General features: G+C 40.7%; 1 protein-coding gene across 3 annotated transcripts in view; it reads right to left on the reverse strand.

Annotated features, from left to right (window-relative positions):
- Positions 1–3,016, reverse strand: part of LOC137658845 (citramalyl-CoA lyase, mitochondrial-like) — a 214,161-nt gene extending 211,145 nt beyond the window's left edge. For all 3 annotated transcript variants that reach the window (XM_068393938.1, XM_068393939.1, XM_068393940.1), the window contains exon 1: positions 2,794–3,016. In XM_068393938.1, coding sequence (XP_068250039.1) covers positions 2,794–2,901 — 108 coding nt within the window. In that variant the 5' untranslated portion in view covers positions 2,902–3,016. The remainder of the gene's footprint in view (positions 1–2,793) is intronic.
- Positions 3,017–24,793: the final 21,777 nt, after the last annotated feature.

The following is a 24,793-nucleotide window of genomic DNA, read 5'->3' on the forward strand; positions in this document are numbered from 1 at the left end:
AGAGGCCAAGGAGTCTGTGGGAAACATCCTAAAAGTACCAAGGCAAAGATGGTCTGAAACTCTGACACTATCTTTGTTTTAGAATTCACCAACAGGTGATCCATGCAGATATGGACAAAACAAGGCTAGACTATGAAGTTTTCCTCAAGATGGCAGAGGCTCACAATTACTGCAGGTGCTTCAGTCCTCAGAAGACTCACAAAGCTAGAAGAAACACCAACTGGGCACTTCATCCATGTCCAGCTGGTGCTAAAGTGCCCTGCGACACTCATATGAGGGACACCAAATCCTGCAATGCTGCATGACTAGACCTTTTAGGAGCTCAAACATATCTGTCAAATGTCTGTAGTAGGATAGTTTCAAACAACCCAAGTAACACTCCAAAAGAAGCACGCTCTCTTCAGTAGAGGAATTGCGTATGCCTACAATCACAAGTACCGTACATAATATGGGGTATAGAAGCCAAATTCAAATCTGAAAGTGTTTGAACAGTGTGCTACCAGTACAGCTCTACTTTAGATTGTTCATTTTTATTTCATGTGATCTGCAACGGGAGGGGGGGAGTTCCAGGGGCTTGGCCCCCAGGTTAGGTTGGTGACCAGTTTTCTTACTAGGTTAAGCTAGTTTAGGTGTGGTTAGGTTAGCTATTTATTAAATATGAAAAAATTAAGGCGAAGTCCTCAGAGAACCATGCGTTCGAACATTGTCTTTTTGTGTCGGTATGTCGTAAGTTGTGAACACTGTCGATGGTTGTCAATGAGTTTTCACTTTCGTAATATTAGATAACAGAATTGGGTAAATTTACAGTTTCATCCATTATGGGGAAACTGCAATAAAAATATATTTGTTGCATCAGAAATAGTGTAGTTCCAACGAATTTAATGTTTATTTTGACCGCAAACCATCCGATTTAGAGATTTACTATGTAATTGGAGTTAAAACAACAAGTTGTTCCAGAATGCAGAAAGACCCTACTTCATCCCAACAATTATGGGGGACACCAGGTGGGAACCGGGGTTTTGGGTGGGGGGGGGCGTCAAATGATATTTGCAATAAATGAATACTTATCCTTCCACCACCCCTCCCCCTATACCCCTATCTAGCCCTACGGGGGGGGGGGGGCCTTCGACCCCCCCTTAAGGCCACAGTGATTTTCAGGGCACTACTGAACCTAAGAAAACCCACCTGTATCCCTACCTAGGCCTACCGGGGGGGGGGGGGGGGGGGGGGGGGGGGGGGGGCTCCACCCCACCTGCGACCCCCCCCTTAAGGCCACAGTGATTTTCGGGACACTACCGAACCTAATACAACCACCTAACCTAGGGCCCTGTACCCCTACCTAGGCCTAGCCTCGCCCCCCCCCCCCCCTTACAGCCACTACCTAACACATCCATCAAACCAAATCCAAAGTGATGGTACTGCTGTATACATCGTTATACTATCACCATTATAATATACTCTATAAATTAATGAAGCTTACCTTAAACTGTTGGTTCATAAAGATGTGCTGCTGCTTTGAGGAAAACGTGAAGCCGTTGGGAAGGTTCCTTGACATGCAGGACAATTTTTATTTTGTAAAATTAAATTATGTCTCTGGCACAAATGCACTAGTTTTTCAACAAATTCATTGTAAGTTAGGAAACAGTCAGGACAAGAAGATGGAATTTCAACTTCTTGTGCAACATGAGATGACGTGCTTTCTATGGTCTCCATGTCTAAGAACGAAATGAAATGCCTGGGAAGATAATGTATTTTCGCGCTGTTGTATTGTCGCGCTGTGATTGGCCAAACATGTATGACGTCATAGTGGACAGGCGCTGTGATTGGCCAAACGTGTAAGACTTCATAGTGGACTAGTTTGTCAGTGGATTATAGTGGTTACAGGGCTCATTTAAGCAAATACAAGACACAGTCAACATTCCAACAATAACAACAGACTTAGAAAAAATCTGGGAGGAAGACATGAGTAGCGTGAGTTTGATCGTCGATATATAAAGAACTAGGCATTTGCGACAGATAATATTTTACAGAAATACTACAAAAGACTTGCTTTACTCGGGAAATATATTATTATAATAGATTTTCCATAATGGATGAAACTGTAATAATACCCAGAATTGTTTTCATGGCATATTTTCACGTTTTGAAAAAATTGGACGATAATTTTTCTCAGAAATCCATAGGTTGTGGAGTTGAGGCAGTGGATACCTAACTCTACAACTATGGATTTGCGCCGATAATCATCATCAGATTCGTTCAAAACACATGAAAATATGCCAGAAAACCATTCTGTGATCCACAGGGAATTATTGGCAACTAATGCAAATTTACCCAGAATTCAGGCTGGATAAGAAATGCCTAAAGTTTGGAGTTTCTACGGACTGGGGAATATCAGCACAGTATCTCATATCCTATCACTGCCTAACTTAGTGAATATGTACTTCAATAGTTAGGTACGAATAAGAGAGGGTAGGTTACGTTATGCTGGTTGGATAAGGTTTGTTTAAAGAAAAAATAAGGATTAAATTTCGGTACAGACTCTTACAACAGCTCCCTTATTCTCAGAGATAGGCAAATTTTCCAAGGAATGATGTTTTTTGTGTAAATTTTGTTTTTACCTTACCTTACCTTACAACCGCTCCCTTATTCTCAGAGATAGACAAATTTTCCAATGAATGCTGTTTTTTATGTAAATTTTATGTTTTTACCTTATTGTAGTACAATATTTGTAATTGTACTACAATAAACTACCACTCGATATACACGAATTAAGTAAGAAACAAGACAACTTACGTGGAGTTGTAGTGTTGTGGAGAAATTACGAACACTCCTGGAACTGGCAGCCTTCATTACCTTTCGATTAAGACTCAGAAGAGTCTGGGTGGGCTTTAGATAAGACATTACAAGTGAATAAGACAAGGTTGGCTCTTTAAAAAGGCGATTTTATAGTTTGTGGTAGTTGAAGGCCGGTAGCGGTACAATCCGGGATTCGGTCGCTTAAACTCCGAAGTTTGTTTGTATACACACCAGTCGTGCTAAAATTTATCAATTTCAAAAAATAGCCTTAAAGCATTTCATTATTGAATACTGAAGTACACAATTCTATAGTAAAATCCAATTAATAATTACAATAAACATTTGTATAGAGAAATAAAATCAAAGAAAATTGATAGATTTAACATGACACCATTATAAAATTAACATTCTAACATGGGCAAGTTGATTGGTTATATATATATATATATATATATATATATATATATATATATATATATATATATATATATATTATATATATATATATATATATATATATATATATATATATTATAGTCCCGTGTATGGAAACTAAAATATAATATATATATTACGGCTGGCAAGCTACACAACCTCTCGAGTTCCAAACTCACCTTGTAAGGACACCGATCCCTTCGTCGTCCAGAAAATCGACAAACTACTTATTTATTTGAATTCTCTTTTCGCCACACTGTGGTTTCCCATGTATATATATTCCGCTCTACCAGAGCTACATTTCAACATATGTATCGTTTCATAACATGTTTCTGTTAACCCATAATTCATATATTTGTAAGTGTAAGAAAACACATATATTTTGGCGGGCACTTCAATCTGATTTGGCACCAGCGTCATCCTACCTTTCCGTCCGCACCTTGTAATATACTCCCGTGTACATTCGAATAAAGTATCAGTTGATCTTGGTGACGCTTGTCTCTCTGTCCTTACAACTGGTGACCCCGGAGTTGAAAGTAGCATCAGCGGTTTTGGCTTTGCCATTAAGGGACTTATTACGGCCGTGCTACCTTCTCTATACTCCATTACCTTAGGCATGAGCCTGCCTTTGGTTCTCCCACACTTCGGTGCATGTAAGGCAGTAGGATGAGCTTAACCGACATATCAACTTCTCACCTCTTCGCCGACTCGTCGTCTGGCCACGATGCAGGAAGCAACACGCCCATCGCACCTAATGGCCTCGCCTCCACGCCCAAAGTCAAACTGCCGCCCTTTTCTCAACACAACACCGCTTCCTGGTTCCTGAGAGCAGACGTACTCTTCCGTGTCGCTAGACTCAGCGACTCCTGCGCCAAGGCTGACATCATTCTCACCTCCATACCTGAAGAGGTATTCGACAAGATTTCCCCATGGCTCGACGCCCAGGCCGGCCAAGTTTCATACGACGACTTGAGAACGAAACTCATCGGTATCTACTCCCTCTCCGTCTCAGCAAGGGCACAGAAAGTTCTGGACCTCGCCGGCAAGCCTATGGGTGACACCTCTCCTGGTGAGGCGTGGGACGAGTTAACCGGCCTGCTTTTGCTCCCCGAAACAGACAGCAACGGCTGACGACGTGAGATTAGCTTATCTCGCGAGATCTTTCTTCGACGCCTACCACAGGACGTAAGGGCCCGATTGACAGACGCCGACACGCTCCCGATGAACGAACTCCTGTCGAAGGCTCAGAAGCTCCACGAGGCCTCCAAAGCATCTCGCCTCGGAGCATCATCGTCAACACCGCCTTCGTTCTCCTCCTTCAGCAGCTGCTCTTCCATAGACTCCTCGGCAACGGCCCCTGAGGACGACGAGATCAACGTTCTATCAAGAAAGAAACCACCGCAACCAACACGACCGTACCCTAGGACTAACCCAGCATGGTGCTTCTACCACCAACAGTTCGGCAGCGACGCCAAGAAATGTAGAGCACCATGCAGTTTCCCTAGAAGACGACGCCAGAAGCATCCACCTGCCACCATCACAGCCGCAGATAACCAAAACAAGAATGGTTTCTATATCCTCGATACCATTTCCAACCGTAGACTCATGGTGGACACCGGCGCAACGCAGTCAACGTTCCCACCTTCCAAGTCCGACCTAGACTGTGGTCCCGACAAAAATGCTCCCTCACTCATCGCCGCCAACGGATCTCCCATACGGTGTTATGAGATTAGGACCCTCAAGATATCTATCATGGGCTGTTCGTATTCGTGGCCCTTCGCCATCGCCGACGTCAATCGCCCCCTCCTCGGTGCGGATTTCCTCGCCCACCACGAACTCCTCGTCGATGTCGCTAACAAACGTCTCATCGACACGGGAACCTGCCAGTCCCGCGCCCTAGAACACGGCCCTGCAACAATGTCCGTATCCGCCGTAACGACGCACCCCTACGCCGACCTCCTACAAGAATTTCCCGAGGTTTTCAAGCCCGAGCTCCGACACTCGCCAGGTTCCCCGTCCAAGCATGGGATCTACCACCACATCACAACGACAGGACCTCCTACTCACGCCAAATTCCGCCTCCTACCGCCCCAGAAACTGAAGGATTCCAAACGCGCCTTTGAGGACATGGAACGCATGGGTATCTGTAAGAAAGCATCGAGCCCCTGGGCATCGCCCCTACACATGGTAAAAAAGCCGGACGGGTCCTGGAGACTTTGCGGCGACTACAGGCGCCTCAACCTCATCACAACGCCCGATCACTACCCGCTGCCCAACATGCAGGACTTAACGAACACGTTGCACGGCGCGAAGTATTTTACCAAGATGGACCTCCTCAAGTCTTACTTCCAGGTCCCCGTATTTCCGGAAGACATCCCGAAGACTGCCATTGTAACGCCGTTTGGATCCTACACCTTCGCATACTCAACCTTCGGTCTACGCAACGCGGGGGGCGACCTTCCAACGACTAATGGATAGCATTTTGGGTGACCTACCTTTCTGCGTCTGCTACGTCGACGACATCCTGATATTCTCGAAAACCAAGGAGGAACACCGGAGGCACGTCCGCACCGTCCTCAAACGCCTACAGGAGAACGGCCTGGTCGTACGTTTCGACAAATGCACGTTCGGTGCGGAAGGAGTGGATTTCCTTGGTCACCGCGTATCCTCGTGCGGGGTAAAACCCATGACAACGAAGGTCGACGCCATCTGAAAGTTCCCGATACCTACGTCCATCCGCCAACTTCAGGAGTTCCTAGGGATGGTCAATTACTACAGGCGCTTCATCCCCAACATCGCACAAACCCTGTCACCCCTCGACGACGTCCTGAAAGGAAAAGCAAAAAAACTCGAGTGGGGTTTGCCCCAGCAACCGGTGTGGAGGATTAATTTTATTTTAATTTATTTTTTGTTTGCCAAATCAAGAGAGAGAGAGAGAGAGAGAGAGAGAGAGAGAGAGAGAGAGAGAGAGAGAGAGAGAGAGAGTGAGTGTGTGAGTGTGTTTATTTAAGTTTTGTCAGAGAGAGAGAGAGAGAGAGAGAGAGAGAGAGAGAGAGAGAAAGTGTTTACAGTATTGGCTTTAGTTTTGTCACAGAGAGAGAGAGAGAGAGAGTTGTTTTAGTATTGTTAAATCGAGACATTTTATTTGCTTTAGCTTTGTCATTAGAGAGAGAGAGAGAGAGAGAGTGAGTGAGTGAGTGAGAGTGTTTATTTACTTAAGTTTTGTCAAACCGCAAGAGAGAGAAAGTGTTTATTTGCTTAGTTTTGTGAGCGAGAGAGAGAGAGAGAGAGAGAGAGAGAGAGAGAGAGAGAGAGAGAGAGAGAGAGAGAGAGAGAGAGAGAGAAAGAAAGAAAGAAAGAGTTTATTTGCTTTAGTTTTGTCAGAGAGAGAGAGAGAGAGAGAATTTAATTTGCTTTAGTTTTGCTAGATCGCGCGTGCGCGAGAGAATATGTGTGTATGTGCGTTTGTGTGTCCGCGGTGCGCCCCGAAGAAAAAGGGTAATTAGCGAATGATTGTTTGAAGTTGGAAAGATTGTTGGTATATTTGAGGTTGTTTGTTTACATTTTTTTTAGCTAGGATAGGGTGGTGATGAATGTCTTGGGCGAAAGCATTGGATCTCGGACTGTGGAAGGAGTCGGTTGTTTTTTTTTTTTGTTCTTCGAAAGCCGGCTGTTTAGTGTTTTTTTATATTCTGAGTAAGTACCGTTTTTATTTATTTTTGTTAGGCGCGTTCATGAGTGATAGAAAGTTTATTATTTATCTTTGATTATAGTACGATAGTTTAGTTAGTTAGGAGTTTTCGTAAGCGTTTTTTTTTCTTTTTTATTGCAGGCCGTAATTCCTCCTTTAGGCTCCTTTAGACTCCTTGGAGGTTTAGTTTGGCCTGGAAGGTGGTGTTTGCCAGCCGTGTGCTTTGCATGAATAGCTTGATGATGACGACCTGGACCGTACAATGAACATAGTTAGACTGCGGATATTTATATAAATAGAGAATTTGAGCGTTGACGACCCGGCTGGAAATAGATTTATTCCTTATGATGATGATGATGATGACATAATGATGATGAACACCGATAATGTGAATGGACAGTCGAATTGACTCTAGTTATTGTTTGCCTGGAAGTTGTGGCAATTGGCTACAAGGATTGTTGCCAGTGTGTGGAGTCTGTGGACTACGGTTACCACACAACTTATATATTTAATATTTTGGCGTTCTCGCTTATGTTGGTGTTAGATGTGATTTATTTCTGGGTTGTGGTATACGATTGGGTTCAATATTAAGTTATTTATTTTAGTGTGTGGGTAAGTGTTTTTCGGTACTGTGTGTGGGTAAGTGTTTTTCGGTACTGTGTGTGGGTAAGTGTTTTTCGGTACTGTATGTGGACTGACGGTGTTGGGTTTATGTAAAGGATACTATTTTTTTTTCGATTATTGGTGAGTTCTGTGTACCCACACACACAGCTATAATATATAAATATAAAAGTGCTATTTCTGTCTGTTTTTGTGTTAAGTTTGTTTAATGATGTGTGATTTTTGTTTTTTTTTTGTTGCAGTAAATATAGTTTTAAGGTTATGTTTTGTTTGTTTTTCCCTTCGAGCAACAGTCCAGTTTGAAGTAAAGTAAGGGGAAAGTTTGTATTGTGGGATATTTTGGAAGTAGAGTGATTAAGGGTGTGGGGGTTGTTTTTGTTGACATCCCGCCACACCGGCATTCGCCCAGACGAAGGATGCCCTTGCAAATGCCACCACCCTGGCTCATTTTGACGACAACGCGCCCCTGCGACTAACGACCGACGCCAGCAACGTCGCCTGTGGGGCTGTGCTGGAGCAACTCGTTGATGGTTCTCCTCGACCGCTGGCATTCTTCAGCAAGAAATTGAAACCCGCCGAAACAAGATACAGCACCTTCGATAGGGAACTCCTCGCCGTCTACCTCGCCGTCCGCCACTTCAGGCACATCTTGGAGGGTACTCCCTTCACAATCGCGACGGACCATCAACCCCTCGTACATGCCTTCAGGAAATCGACGGACGCATGGTCCTCCCGACAACAACGTCATCTCGCATCAATCGCCGAACTCGGGTGCACCATACGTTACGTCCCAGGAAAGAAAAACCCAGTCGCGGACGCCCTTTCAAGGATTGAAATTGACGCGACCCACCTGGGAATCGACTACGCCAATCTCGCAACCGAACAACGCACCGACAGAAGCACAGGATCACCTGACGGGGCCATCCGCGCTCAAGATAAGTGCGATTCCCCTCGGACCAGCAGGAGTAACTATTCTTTGCGACACCAGCACGGGCCGCCCACGTCCCTGGATACCAGCCTCCTGCAGAAGGAAAATATTTGATATCATCCATGGACTTTCACACCCCTCAGGACGCACCACCGCTCGCCTTCTGTCTGAAAAGTTTGTCTGGCCAGGGATAAAAAAGGACGCCCGGGAATGGGCGAAGTCATGCATCAACTGCCAGTCAAGCAAGGTCAGCCGTCACACCAAATCGGGGGTAGGCGATTTTCCCCAGCCAAAAAGACGTTTTGGTCATATACACATCGACGTCGTGGGACCATTGCCCCCTTCTGGATCTACTCGCTACCTGCTTACGATCATCGATCGCTCCACGAGGTGGTTGGAGGCATCGCCGATGACCGAAGCTACGACTCAAGCGTGCGCCGAAGCCCTCCTGTCAAGCTGGGTGAGCAGGTTTGGCGTTCCTGACGACATCACGACAGACAGAGGCCCTGCTTTCCTCTCAGAAATATGGCTCGCTTTGGCGAACCTGATGGGGACGACACTCCACAGCACCACGGCATACAACCCCGCGGCAAACGGCATGGTCGAAAGAACTCACCGCGCCCTCAAGGCGTCCCTGATGGTGAGCTGCACCGATGGGGACTGTAAATCCCGACTTCCTTGGGTACTCCTCGGCCTTCGCACCGCCCCTCGCGCAGACGGCGAACCTTCGCCCGCCGAAAAGGTTTACGGGGAAGCGCTCGCAGTTCCTGGCGAATTCTTTCCCTCATCAACCGACGACACGCAGCTGGATCACCTAAGGGACATCGCCAGGAAGTTCAGGCCGTGTCTCAAAACTTACCAGGACAGAACCAAGCACTTCAAGCCAAAGAGCCTGGATGACTGCAGGTACGTTTTCGTCCGTGTCGACGCTCATCGACAACCACTGACTAGACCTTATCGAGGCCCCTACCGGGTAATTAAAAAGACAACGAAAGCCTTCCTTCTCGACGTCCATGGCCAAGAGGACTGGGTCTCAATAGACTGCGTGAAACCAGCGTTTCTCGAAGGAAGCGACACCGCCTCCGCCGGACCTGGCAGATCCAGAGTTCCGCCTCAAAACAAGCCGCCCAACGAAAGAAAAATCATCAAACGACGACAAGAGGAAGAGATCCTTACACCGACCGCCATCGCGCCCCTCCGTTCAAAAACAAGAGGAACCCTCCGACGCCCGAAAAGATACGAAGATTGATCATCAGCCCTCTACGCCGTCCGATGTCTTGGGGGGGGGGGGAGTACTTGTAAGGACACCGATCCCTTCGTCGTCCAGAAAATCGACAAACTACTTATTTATTTGAATTCTCTTTTCGCCACACTGTGGTTTCCCATGTATATATATTCCGCTCTACCAGAGCTACATTTCAACATATGTATCATTTCATAACATGTTTCTGTTAACCCATAATTCATATATTTGTAAGTGTAAGAAAACACATATATTTTGGCGGGCACTTCAATCTGATTTGGCGCCAGCGTCATCCTACCTTTCCGTCCGCACCTTATAATATACTCCCGTGCACATTCGAATAAAGGATCAGTTGATCTTGGTGACGCTTGTCTCTCTGTCCTTACAACCTGTTTGTTTTTACATTAAATCTGTTACACTTGAAAATATTAATACCCGAGCTCTGAGATAGTTTTATAACTCCCAGACAGCAATATATAAAAACACTGAATATCCAAAGGTCTCTTGAGTACACTCAAAACAAAAATGGGTAATTATTATTAAGAACTATTCAAACAACTTCTTACTTCAATTATTTAACTGGGATACGAGAGGGTAGTGTGAAAACACCGGGATTGAAATAATACACTTTTAACAAAAATAAATATCTTCTATAAAAATTACAAGAAACTTGGTAAAAGGGGTGTGCTTGTGTGTTCATGTCTATCTAATTATTCAGCCAGCATTTTTAAAGAGAGAGAGAGAGAGAGAGAGAGAGAGAGAGAGAGAGAGAGAGAGAGAGAGAGAGAGAGAGAGAGAGAGAGAGAGAGAGAGAGATGGTTAATGGTCTGGCTATGATAATTAATCAAGCAAATTGCCTTTAATCTTTGTTTCAGTTCTAGTGGAAATGGGAGCATAAGATAAAGTTGTCTACGTAAGAGAGCTATGTGCTATACACTAGCGAATGAATATCAGTTTCCATATAATGCACCTAATTTAGAATGAATAGTTTCAGCAAATTAAGACATGCGATGTCTCTGTGATAATTCTGAAATAACGTGAGCAGATAAAATTCTAATAGAAGGGAGATGTTCAATTATGATTCCATTGAAAGGAGTAGATGAACTGGATTAGAAATTAATAAAAACGGGAGGATGTCCTCTTCAAAGATTCAATCATTGTTGGGGGAATTCAAGAGGAAGGGTACTTTACTTTTACGGGTTTATTTCTCGCCCTCCATCAGACACTAAAGTCTGTTCAGGCGGGCCTTGGTGTGTGAAAAAAATAATTTCTTTCCAGTTAATATTTTGCTCTGTATCTTATCAGTTATTTCGCTAGCATTTGTATTCAGGCTTAATGGTTTTCAGGTCACTATTATAACACTTCCTAAAAAGATAAGTCTTCAGGTTTTTCTTGAAAGCTGCTACATTTGTGCTATTCTTGACATCGAGTGGAAGGTCGCTGAAGAGTCTCGGTGCAGCATAACTAAACGTTCTTCCTCCTATTGCATGATTCACACTGATTTCGAATAGTACCTAACATGAGAGGAATTTGATGTGAATGTATAATACAGGAGATTGTATCAATGACAAGAGCCTAGGTGAAGGATAGGGTACACTAGAGATAAAGAGAGGAGATTGTGAAACAAATAATAATCATAGGAATGCCACCACTGGGGATAGTTAAGGAGTGCCCCGATATGAGCACACAAAATAAGATGATATTTGATGTAAGTAAGTAATCCTAATTGAAAAGAAATACTAAAGTCTGTAAGAGCAAGTGGACTACTCATTATGTTAATGTAAAACGTCATAAGGAATGTACAAGTTTGAACGTCAGGCAGAGTCTAGAAATAATAATTAAAGAAACATTGATTCAACTTACTGGCAATAGGGACATGGTGATATGTGCATAATAGGCCTATATACCATTTTATCCCCCATTTTCACTCCCAGCTGGTTCTATTGCCTTTTCTGAAAAAAAAAGCGTAGATAAGTCCGGACAGTTAACCACAAACCTTGTCAATTACATTTTCCTTTTGTCCTATTGCAAAACTCCGACGAGCTGTCTGTGAATGGTTTTCAGTGTGTCATTGACATTATTAATGTATCACTGAAAATTATTATGAATTCTCAATCAATTTGGATTATAGTCACGATGCAAGAGGCGATAATTACTATAAATTTTTTGGTAGTGCCAGATCTTGCAACAAAAGTTGCAAACATTCGTAAAAGCATTATTATTGTTTGAGCTCAGAATTTCAGAAATATATTTGTATTAATTTTTGTAATATATATATATATATATATATATATATATATATATATATATATATATATATATATATATATATATATATATATATATATATATATATATATATATATATATATATATATATATATATATTATGTTGCAGTATAAAGCAACAATTATCAAAAACAAATTAAGTAAGAATGAGAAACGACTCTTGCTAAGTATTAAATAAAGGTAGGTGGAAACTCCACTCTTGTATTATTTGTTCGTTTCCCGCTCCGTGGCCGCCAGTGTTGCCAGATGTGGTCTAGAAATCCCCAAAACAACCCAAAAAATCCCCATTTCCAGATATATTTTCTTCTTATCATGTAGGCTTCACCAATATAGAAATTACTCACTATACTACATATAAGTGCAATTAAACTAATTGCAACAATATAAAAGTTTACTCACATTTGTTTCTTCATAGAAATTTTTACAATATCTTCATCCGACACCCAAAAACCTCAAATCTAGGGAGAAATCCCCAGATCTGGCAACACTGCTCTATTCCATGTGTAGAAGAAGACTCATAGCCGAAGTTGCTCGCGTTGTTTGTCTTTCTTGTGTTTGTGTCGATTTTCGAGTGAATATTGCGTGTTTAATCGAAGAATAAGAAGATCCGAGGAATATGAACATCTGTGTTGTAAGTACATGTCTATGAATTATCATGTTGCTGTTGAAATCATGTGTAGTTGTCATGTCCATATACCTTAACCTTGGCATTCTGTTGGAATGGCATTCATTAATTTAATGTATCGTTTTAAATAGCTTTGATAACGTTACTAATCAATGGTTGTATGTACCAGCGTGCAATATTGCAGAGGCTTTACCCCCAAAATGTGCAATGAGCAAAGTGAAATAAGTTTAGGCTACGGTGGTCAGCTGATCGAATGTAAACAATATGGCATCATTTGAATGTGGTTACTTTATCATATATTATGCAATAATTGAATGTAATTAGTAATTCACAATGGAGTAGCATGATTTTACAATGAGAAGGTCAACAATATCGTGACATTTAATTGCATTTATATTTTTTTTCATAGAGAATGTTGGGTTTTCGAAAGCCTCTTGTCTGAATGGAAGTTAAAATACTAGGCCTATAGCAGAACATTCAACTATTATTTCAGTATTGTGTGAATACAAAAGTATAGATGTGTAGCCTCTGTGTTATTATTACCAGTCATGTGAAATTTTTGATGTTACCCATAGTACAGTAGGCTACATACAGTTTACAGAAGACTACAATTCCGTATTGTATTACGTGACAGTGGTTTGATTACAATGTTTATTAAGCATATAATTCACCTTGGCTTCATTATAGAATATTATTCTAATGTTGGCTATTATAATTTTGGGGAAAAAATTTATAGACCGTTACAATAATTTGTTTCAGACTTCAAGGTATTATTGTGATAATTTCTTATTATTATTTTTTTTTTACATGTATAAGCCATAATCACTTAAAATACAATTTTGATAACTTAGTCTTGACTTGGCCAAATAAGCGGTTGAAAGTCAATTATTTTTGCAATACATTTCGGATTAATTGTAAAATCATCGCTTGTGTACACTGTTATGCAGTGATTTTTTTTTTATCATATTTTGTTTTGGCTACAACTAGTAGGCCTACTCAGATTTATTTCGGGTAATTTTCAAGATCTAGATCTGACTTAATTTTTTTTTTTTCGACAAAAAATTGGATGTCGTTTTCATAAGGATTTTTTATTTTTCTATGATATTTTGCAAAAGCTTGTAGTTAATATGTAATTTATGGGTAGAGTTTTCTTGCTTGAGGGTACACTCGGGCATGCCATTCTATCTTATTTCTCTTCCTATTGTATTTTTAATTTTTTATAGTTTATTCAGTATATTGTTACTGTTCGTAGAATATTTTAATTGTTCAATACTTTTCTAGCGGTTTGTTAGTTTCCTTATTTCCTTTCTCTCTGGGCTGTTTTCTCTGTTGGAGCCCTTGGGCTTATAGCATCCTGCTTTTCCAACTAGGGTTGTAGCCTTGCAATTAATGATGAATAATATTGATGATTACTAGTAGTGTTGGTTGTTATGTAGAGGATTCATGCTGCAATCATTGATGTTCTCACCTCCTTTCTGTGATTGGTTATAACAATTTCAAAGATAGGAACTTCTTAATTGGTTGGGAAAATTCCATAACTTTTATGTTTACCATTTTCCAGGAAGAATTGTTGAGTTGGTTGCCAAATATGTTAGGTATTATGATTATTTCAGAGATAATGGGGGATAGTAGGCCCAATATTTTTTTTCTTCTGCCTTTACCAAACAATATCTAGTCTTATCATCAGCCACAAAATAAAAACAAATATTAAAGAGTGCCTTCTCTTGCCTAACTGAATAAAGGACTTATTGTTGTTATTATTATTATTATTATTATTATTGTTATTATTATTATTATTATTGATATTATTATTATTATTATTATTGATATTATTATTATTAATATTGATATTATTATTATTATTATTATTATTATTATTATTATTATTATTATTATTATTATTATTATAAGCCAAGCTACAACCCTAGCTGGAAAAGCAGGATACCGTGAGCCCTAAGGCTCCAACAGGAAAAAAAAATAGCCCAGTGAGGAAAGAAAATAAAGGAATAAACACTACAAGAGAAGTAATAAACAGTTAAAATGAAATATTTTAAGAAAAATAACAACATTAAAATAAATCTTTTACAGATTGCTTGTAAACAGTTATTTGTAACAATAAAACACGAATTGAATTAGAGTTGTTACAATTACTTCAATATCCTGAGTATTCACTGTTTATTATTAATTTTTAGATGCAGCCAATTGAGGGAACATGGTGTTTCCTTGTTGTCTCACTGGTCAGCGGTTCATGCCCTCAAGATTTTCTGTGATTAATCTATTCTGAAGAAGTGTTTTAAGTCTTTCATTTTGCCTTTATTCAAGTGTTGTTCTTCAGTCTGGTCTTCAGCTTCAGACTGTCATCTTGATTTGTTTGACAAAAAAAATGTGGTCTATTGAATTTATTTTTGATCAAGATATTACTCGGTGGCACTGTCATTCAGTTATTTACCAATGCATACTGCATACAAATTGTCATAATTCTGGCTATCCTTTTTATTCATTTATTCCTAGAATTTACCATCCTGTGCATAGTACTAGGTACTTTATTCAGTTAATTCTAATAGTCTTGCCTTCTCCATCATAAGAATTAATACTATGCAGTATTCTAGAAATTCTATTCCAACTGTGATCAGATTGTGGAATGATCTTCCTAATCTAGCATTAGAGGGGTTGTGGTCAGCCTTCTGGAAACGTCCCTGCCTGGAGATATGTTGGATGGGAATTCGAGTCCTGCTCAAACTCATTAGTTCCTTTTGTCGTTGCAACCTCACCATCCTTGTGAGCCATGGAGGGATGTTTCGGGGGGTACCTATAGGTCTCTCTGCAGAGTCATCGGCAGCCATTGCCTGATCCTCCCTGGTACTACCTTGTTGGAGAGGACCTGGGTTGCTGATCATAGGCTTATAGGGTCAGTCTTTAGAGTATTGTCCTCCCAGGGCACTGTCACTGTCCTTAGCCTCTGCTAATAATGAGTAACCTTTAAACTTCAGAAGTTCAAACTTGTTGCAAATGCTTTTATGTTGATGTTGAACAGGTCGGCATGTCTCTTTTCATAGTTTGTTTATGACAGATCTAATCTAAAATTGTTACTGATCTTTAAATATTTTATATTTTTTATTCATTACTCCTCATATATAGTTTACTTATTTCCTTTCCTCACTAGCCTGCTTTCCCTGTTGAAGCCTAAGGGCTTGTAGCATCCTGCTATTCCAGCTCGGGTTGTAGCTTAACTATGATGATGATGGCGATTATTATTATTATTATTATTATTATTATTGATAATACTATAGGTAGTAGGTTGGCCATAGCACCAGCCACCCAATGTGATACTACCACTAAAGAATTATGGGGTCCTTTGACTGGGCAGACAGTACTAAATTGTATCCTTCTCTTTGGTTACGGTTCAGTTTCCCTTTGCCTACACAGACACCGAATAGTCTGGCCTATTCCTTATATATTCTCCTCTGTCCTCATACACCTGACAACACTGAGATTACCAAACAATTCTTCTTTACCAAAGGGGTTCACTACTGCAATGTAATTGTTCAGTGGCCACTTTCCTCTTGGTAAGGGTAGAAGAGACTCTTTAGCTATGGTAAGCAAATCTCCTATGAGAAGTACACTCCAAAATCAAACCATTGTTCTCTAGTCTTGGGTAATGCCATAGCCTCTTTACCATGGTCTTCCACTGTCTTGGATTAGAGTTCTCTTGCTTGAGGTTACACTCGGGCACACTATTCTATCTTATTTCTCTTCCTTTTGTTTTGTTAATTTTTTTTCATAGTTCATATAGGAAATATTTATTTTAATGTTGTAACTTGTTACTGCTCTTAAAATATTTTATTTTTCCTTGTTTCCTTTCCTCACTGGGCTATTTTCCCTGATGGAGCCCCTGGTATTATAGCATCCTGCTTTTCCAACTAGGGTTGTAGCTTAGCAAGTAATAACAATTATAATAATAATAATAATCAGTGTTATTGTTGTTTTGGTATTATTAATGACAATAGTATTTAAATTGTATGGAGTTGAATTTTTTTTACTTGTTTTTGGTATTTCAGTGTTATTTTACAACTCTTTTACCGGTAGGTATTTTGATTAGGCTATACTGCCATTGGGGTTTAACTCCTAAACCTATCTACACTTTGTGGGTAGAAAATTACTGTGAAAATAATTGTTTAAGTATGTTATTATTATTATTATTATTATTATTATTATTATTATTATTATTATTATTATTATTATTATGTAAGTTACAACCCTAGTTGGAAAAACAAAATGCTATAAGCCCAGGGGCCCCAACAGGGAAAATAGCCCAGTGAGGAAAGGAAACAAGGAAAAATAAAGTATCTTGAGAAGAGTAACAACATTGAAATAAAATTTTCCTATATAAACTATAAAAAGTTTAACAAAACAAGAGGAAGAGAAATCATATAGAATAGTGTGCATGAGTGAACCCTCAAGCAAGAGAACTCTAACCCAAGACTGTGAAAGACCATGGTTCAGAGGCTATGGCACTACCCAAGACTAGAGAACAATTGTTTGATTTTAGGGTGTCCCTCTCCTAGAAGAGCTGCTTTGGTACAGAGTAGGTGGATTAGAAAACTGAAGGATTTAATAGAGAGAAGAGTTGTGATTTTTTTTCGGTTTAATGTTAGCTTTTGTTATAGAGGAATGATTTGGAAGAAGCAACGTAATAGATTTAATCAGGAAAGGTGTTAGGAGTATAGAACTAGAGACAGTTTATTACGTCAATGCAAAACTCAAGGATGAGATTAACGTGGCATCAGTGAATGATTTAGTGTTCAATGTCATAGAAAGGATGAAGGTAAAGCAAAAGATTTGTTAAAAGTAAAATTTCAATGGAATAAAATAAAAGGAATTTCCAGTGCAAATGAGAAATAAAATCATTCGAGGAATAACATGAGTCAAAGTGAAGTGTAATGAGAAAAGGAAATGTAGAATGAAAATGTAATGACTAGATATAGATTTTAGTATTTAATATGTTTCGTTTCTTGTAGTTTATTCATTTCCTTTCCTCAATTAGCATTCTCCTTGTTGGAGCCCTAGGGCTTATAGCACCCTGCTTTTCCAACTAGGATTGTAACTTGGCTAGTAATAATAATGCTAATAATACAGCGTGAATGCAGTTGGCATTTTAGAAGTTATTAAATGTAGGGGAGATAAGAGAGGCAGATCTTGGCGGATGTAAAAGGCACTGCTGATGTTAATAGGCGAGAAGGTATAAGTGTGGAGTACAAAAAGGCACTAGTGACTGTCCATATTGTGTAAGGTATATCTGATTGAGAGAAATGTGACAAGGGAGTTTGTTTAAGCCATATAGAAGTGTTAATTTAGTGATAAGATCAGAAAGTTGCTTAATATATGCAGGAATGCAAGGCGTATCAGAAGGATTGATCCTGAAAGAGCAATGTAGTTTTGTGTGAGAAAAAAGTGATCTGGATCAAGTGTTTTCTATGGAGTCCTAACTGTATCAATCAATTTTTAACCCTTTCCTTCATTCCATAATCTTTTATTCCTTATTAGTGATCGTCCCCCCCCCCTCCCGTTATATTTCGGAAATGAATGACCTCCCTGGGCCTAGCGCCAGGCCATTGAAACACGTTAATAATGTACTGGACAGAGAAGCTTCTTGTAATGTGGTGTTGGTGTTGTGTGGTGAAGAATGTAATATCTCGCCAGTAGTGTGGTTGTTAAATAGAAAAGAATGGGTTACAGGTTTGCGTTATAAGGGTGGGCGGTTGTGATTAGACGTTTTATGAATGAATGTTTGAGTGAGTAACTCTAGGAGAGTGAGTTATAGACAGGGAGATGAAATAGTGAATGAAATATTATTGCTGTGTTGGAGAAACTGTGAGAAACGCAAAAATATGGATAGATTGATTTTGAATTTTTATGATGACAAGAGAATTAAGAGAAGTTGGTACAGCTAGAGGCTGAAGGGTTCTGCAAAGATCCTTAAGAAATGCTTACAGTGTGCCGCATAAGGTTTGCCGGTGGCACTACCCTTCCACGGGTACTACTATATAGACGGAGAAAGAATTAATGTCTTAGTCCCCCTATACAATGATAGTATTCATTTTCTTTGTTTAATATAACTTTTTAGAAAATGGATACTACGTTAAATTAGGCGCTCGCATATGACCCCTCTCTCTCTCTCTCTCTCTCTCTCTCTCTCTCTCTCTCTCTCTCTCTCTCTCTCTCTCTCTCTCTCTCTCTCTCGTAATATTACCTTGATAAGAATAACAATGTTCCAGTTGGGTAGTTTATAATATTATCTTTTTTGATTTCGTTAAATGTATTGAACTTAGACTTTCTCCATGGAAGAGACAACGCTTGTCCACAAACCTAAAACGTGACCCTACTTTCTGCGGTTACATGTAGTTCATTATCAGTACCATGTAGGCCTGGGTCTTCCAACTTTACTAATGCCTTATGGAGCCCAATTGAACGGTTGGTTGACTAATCTCTCATGGGTAGTGCGAAGAGCATGCCCAAACCATCTCCATCTACCCCTCAACATGATTTCGTCCACATATGGCACTAGAGTAATCTTTCTTTTAATTTCGTTTTAATACTGTCCTGCCATTTAACTCCCAATATTCTTCTGAGGGCTTTGTTCTCAAATTTAGAAAATCTGTTGGATATTGTTTCATTGTCATACCACGACTAATGTCCCTAGAGTAACACTGATCTCACTAAACTGATATATAGTCTGATTTTTATATGTAATTTCAGGCAATTTGATTTCCAAATTTTACTTAACCTAGCCATTGTCTGATTTGCTTTTTTCAATCTTTCATTAAGCTCATATTCTAAAGATCCTGTATTAGAGATCAGTTCCTAAATATTTAAATGATTCCACCCCATTAATCCTTTCTCCTTCCAATGATATTTCATCTACATTGCATATTACGTTCTCATCATCTCTGTCTTTCTTCTATTTATCTTGAGCCCAATCTCATGTGATATTTCATGCATTATGGTAAGCAATCTTTGCAAGTCCTGCGGTGTTCCGTTAATAAGGACAGCGTCATCAGCATACAGTACTCTAATTTCCCGTTACCAATCCAGTTCAATCCTCCACCATCCCCAGCTATTCTATGCATTACACAATCCATGAGGAGAATAAACAACATAGGTGGCAACACATTCCCTTGGAGTACTCCTGTGTTCACTGGAAATTCATTTGATAGGACTCCATTAACGTTAACTTTGCACTTGCTATGCTCATGAACAGACTTAATCAAATATACATATTTAACAGGAACTCCATAATAACGCAGGAATCTCCTCAAAATTGTCCGGTGCACACTATCAAAGGTTTTTTTTATAGTCCACAAATGCCATCAAAAGTGGATTTCTATATTCTACACATTGCTGTACCACATGTCTTAAAATGAAAATTTGGTCAATACAACTTCAACCTTTTCTAAATTCTGCTTATTCATCTCTCAGCTTTTCATCAGTCTTTCTCTCTAGTCTCTTTAGAATGAGCATATATATTTTCATGACAACTGGCGTAAGTGGAATGCCTCTGTAATTATTTCAATCAGTCAGTTTTTTTTTCTATTCCTAACTCCTATTCATCAAAGTTTGCCTCTTCACGTCACATTCTACAAAATAATCTTATAAGTATTCTGGGGGCCACTTCATATTCGGCCAATATCATCTCAGCAGTTATTCCATCGTATCCAGGGGCTTTCCATCTCTTGAGTTTTTTAAGAAAAGCTTCGACTTCAAACACACTGAATTCATTTATGGGCACATCAAGGTCTTCCTCAGCTTCGGGTATATCAATCAAATTATTCCCTTCATATCTCCTATTCATGACCTTACTGAAGTGTTCCATCCAACGTTGCCTTTTTTCATCTTCTGTTGTTATAACAGATCCATCTCTCTCTCTCTCTCTCTCTCTCTCTCTCTCTCTCTCTCTCTCTCTCTCTCTCTCTCTCTCTCTCTCTCTCTCTCTTTGATGGATATATGCTTCTTCTTCTTTGCCCCAGTGTAGATTTCATTAATAATTCTGTGAGTAATTTTTACACCATAGCCACTCTCTAAATTCATAACTTTGTCAGCATCATTTTTTTTTCCTGTCTAAATATTCTCTCCAGTCATTCCTGGCTTATTGTTTTTTTTTTTTTTTACCTCACATTAATACTGGAATACTTAGCATGCTCTACCTTGAAATTTTCATTACTTCCTCGAAAACTTTCAACAATCAATTTCAGTCTGTCTCCTTTTAGTAGTATCCCAAGTATCATTTTATATCTATGGTTTTCTGCTTGTAACTGCATGCCCGAAACTTCACTACCAGCTGACTGATATATGTTCTTAATATCACACCATTCTTCATTAATTGTCTGTTCTTCGTCTCTTAGTCTCCAAGACTGGAAATCGATTCCTACATTCAATTGGAAATGTTTCTCTGTGCTCATCTAGAAGCTTAGTTGAATGAAACCTAGGTATTCCATCTACATTTTTGTTGGGTCCTTTCAGTTTTAATTTCAGTGAGGCAATGAGAAGCTGGTGGTCACTACCAGTATCTGCACCTCTATAGCTTCTTACATTTCTCAGAGTCCTCCTTCTCTCTTTATTAATGGCAAAGTGATCTACTTGATTTTTGTTACAATGTTTCTTTAACTTTGTATGACTTAAAATTTTAGGTGTGATTCTCGAAAGCAAATTTACTTTTGAGAAACACATTAGATCTGTGTCTTTTTCAATTGCACAAAAAAATGGCCTATTGAGAAAGTCTTTCAAGATTTTCGGTGATCAGTCTATTCTGAAGAAGTGTTTTTTTTTCAATATTAAACTTAGCCGGTGATCATATAGCTGTCAGCTCTGCTGCCCGACAGAAAAACCTAAGGACAAAATACGCCAGCGATCGCTATACAGGTGGGGGTGTACATCAACTGCGCCATCTGTCGAGCAGGTACTCAAGTACTCCATGTCAACACAGAACCAATTTTCTCTCTGTCGTGCCACTGGCAAGACCTACTAAATACGCTGTTACTAACTGGATTTGTTTTCACAACTATTTGGTGAAGTACACTATTCCAGTTTTGAGCTTTCGCTATGCAGGGGTTTTATCTTCATCTCAAAACTTGAACTCGTTTTGGATAGATTTAATTATGGTGACAAAGAGAGTATGGACTCTCTTTCACTTTTAAATGGCCGACCCTTCCCTTAGACGGAAGTGTGTTTAGGTTTTTAGTAATTTTGCTTAACACGTTATAGATCTATATATTTTATATCTCTCCGCCTTTATTAGGCCTCTTCGATTAACTTTCCATTTATTATAAGCATATAAGAATGAATTTTTGTGTTTTGTTTGTGTGCGACCTTTCCTGATGGTAGGCGGTCCTAACTTGGAACCGAAGTTGATCAACGTTGGGCCCGTTATATCGTATTTAGCCTTTAAAGAATTTAAAACTTTTTAAATTTAATGTTTTATGAAAGAATTTCTTTGATAGTCTCGTGCTGTTTTCAAAGATGAACTAACGTTTGGTTTTTTAGACTACGCAGTTGTTGACGTTCAGGACGTTCAACATGCGCTCTATCGTTACGATAGAGAGAGAGTGTATCACGGTTTCACTTTGCAGTAAGAGTAAATCGATTCTGACGTTTCGTTCATTCTTTCTTAGCTTAAATGGTTTAAATTCTAAATTAAAGGAACTTTTTATTTGGAAAACCTTTCAGTTTTTTCCTTTAGCCAAATAACATGTTTTGACGATATATAATTGGGCTCTTCTCTCAGGTGCGAAATCAAGAGAGAAAGAGAGAGAGAGATAGAGACGGAGGGAGAGAGAGGAGAAAAAACGTTCCGTTCAAGCGGGTAACGTTGTTCTCGTGTTACTCTCCTCCCTAGTCGCTGTACGGGGAAGAAGGTAAAACGTTTCTAGGGTTTTATTCTTGTCCCCAGGCTATGTGCGGTGAGAGATTGTAAACGTAGTTTATTTGAACTAGTGTTTAGTCTCTTTTCCAGCCACTGAATTCTTTATCTTTATATATGTTTTCTGTTTTTGCTAGTATTAATTTCGATTTCAGTGAAATAAGTGCAAAACAGAAAATCGAAGTGATAAAGTGATATGCGCAAAGTGTTACAGTGTTGCGTCCGAGGGTTCGTCTGTTCGTGCCTGTCGTTCACCTAGTCCGGGACCTCTTGCAAGCTCCCAAGCCCAGGGGAGAAGTAATGTCGAACGACTTATGGGTTCGTCAGGCCTTGATCAACGAACAGACGTTTTCCCTCCGTGGTTTCGGGCGTATCTACCCAAGATCGCCCCACCCACACAAAGACGAGAGAGCCCATTTATTCCTCGTCTGCGGAAGAGGTTTCTCGTAAGAAACCTTGGACCAAGGTCTCGCAGCTTATTAAGCGCAAGTCGGTCTCTTCCGCGCAAGTCCAACGGCCCAGGTGTAGCCACTGGGTCAGTTCGGACTCGCTGCAGTCTTCCGATGACTGCACACCTCCTAAGAGAGGCAAAGTGGTACCGCAACAGGCAGTAACACCGTCTGTTGCCGCACCTGCTGCTGTAGACCCTAAGTGGTCTTTGCTACAGTCTATGCAGACACAGTTAGCATCTTTTATGCAGGAGTATCGTGCGGAGAAGGTTGACGCTGCACCCGTTAGCCTACAACCAACCACGGTTGTGCGTACAGTAGACGCTGACGCTACCTGCTCCCGCACTCCGCCTGTGAGAGTTCCACCTCCCATGCGCAGTGTACCCTGCCAGCCGCACGTTGACGTTCACAGACGCACGCTACCCTCCGTTGACGTTCGCGAGTTGCCACAACAACAGGAGGGTGGAGTTAAGTTGCTTTGTTTTGACGCTGTGCGTCAACCTCCGCAACCCAGTGTGGTTACCGCTACTCGCCCGCAGCAGACTAGTCAGTCAGGAGTAGAGGCTTTGCTTCCCCACACAGCTATGGTTGTTGCCAGCTCACAGACTGTCAAGCAGTTACATGACGTTGCCTTCTGGTCTGCTACTAATGCACCAGTGCTGTATGTCCTCACGCACCTGTTGTGGTTGACAGTTCAGTTTTTGACAGTTCACAGACTGTCAAGCAGTTACATAACGTTGCCTTCTGGTCTGCTGCTAATGCACCAGTGAGACCCTCACTGAGATAACCTAGCTTTTCTCGGACAAGGTTCCTGTAGATGAGAAAGTGCTGTTCTCCCTCCTACTGATATTCCTTTGAGGACTCTGTCATTTGGAGAGGAGCCTTAAGCTGCTTAGCCTCCTATGGACTTAAATTAAATCATGATGATTTTTTAAGGATCTTCGTCCGGATCTTGTAACTGCTGCTCCTCGTTCGCCTCACGTCAGAACTTACACTAGGCCTAGCTACTTCGAAGCCGTTGTTGTTAAGCTAGTGCTCTCTCGCTCTCCTAGAGAGCGTTACGTTGGCTAGGCGACTGGTTTTTGCACCAGGAGGAGTTTTAGGGATACAGCCTTTGATTTCCCTTCTTTTAAACTGGCTTATAGAGCGAGAGTCTGATAGGACACGAGAGAAGTTCTCGGCTTGGGAGTTCATGCCTCTGCCCAGGTAGACTTCTCAATTCTGGTAGACTCGCCCTGGCGCCTAGCCAGGAGACGCTCCAGTTGTTTACAGGTCAACTTCTCAACTTTTGTCGAGCCTTTGAAGTTTTGCTGTACTATTATGCACACATAACAAGGCTTCCAGGGATGGTAAATGGTTCCGCCTCAGTCGCTAACCCCGTCTGTTGCCACACCTGCTCCCGTAGACCCTAAATGGGCTTTGCTGCAAGACATGCAGTCCAAGCTTGTGTCCTTGATAGAGGACTTAAATACGGAGAAGAACCTTCTGGCCAACAACCTTCCTACCGGTTGGTTGTGCGCCCTGTTGACGCTGAGGTATCCTACTCGCGTCTGCCAGTTGAGGTGGTTCCTCCACCGATGCGACCCAGTGTGGGTTGCCAGTCGCACGTTGACGTTAAGCGACGCTCGGAGGTGGTTGTTGACGTTCAGTGTGTCACTAGGAAGACGTTCAACAACCAGCAGAGGTGACTTGTTGTGACGCAGTGCGTCAACCTCAGCAACCCGGTAGGGTGTTGACTGCACAACCCAGACAGTCTAGACAGTTTCGGGTTGACGCTGTACTTCCTCGCGCACCCATGGTTGT

Source organism: Palaemon carinicauda, chromosome 19, assembly GCF_036898095.1.
Source record: "Palaemon carinicauda isolate YSFRI2023 chromosome 19, ASM3689809v2, whole genome shotgun sequence".
NCBI lineage: Eukaryota > Metazoa > Arthropoda > Malacostraca > Decapoda > Palaemonidae > Palaemon > Palaemon carinicauda.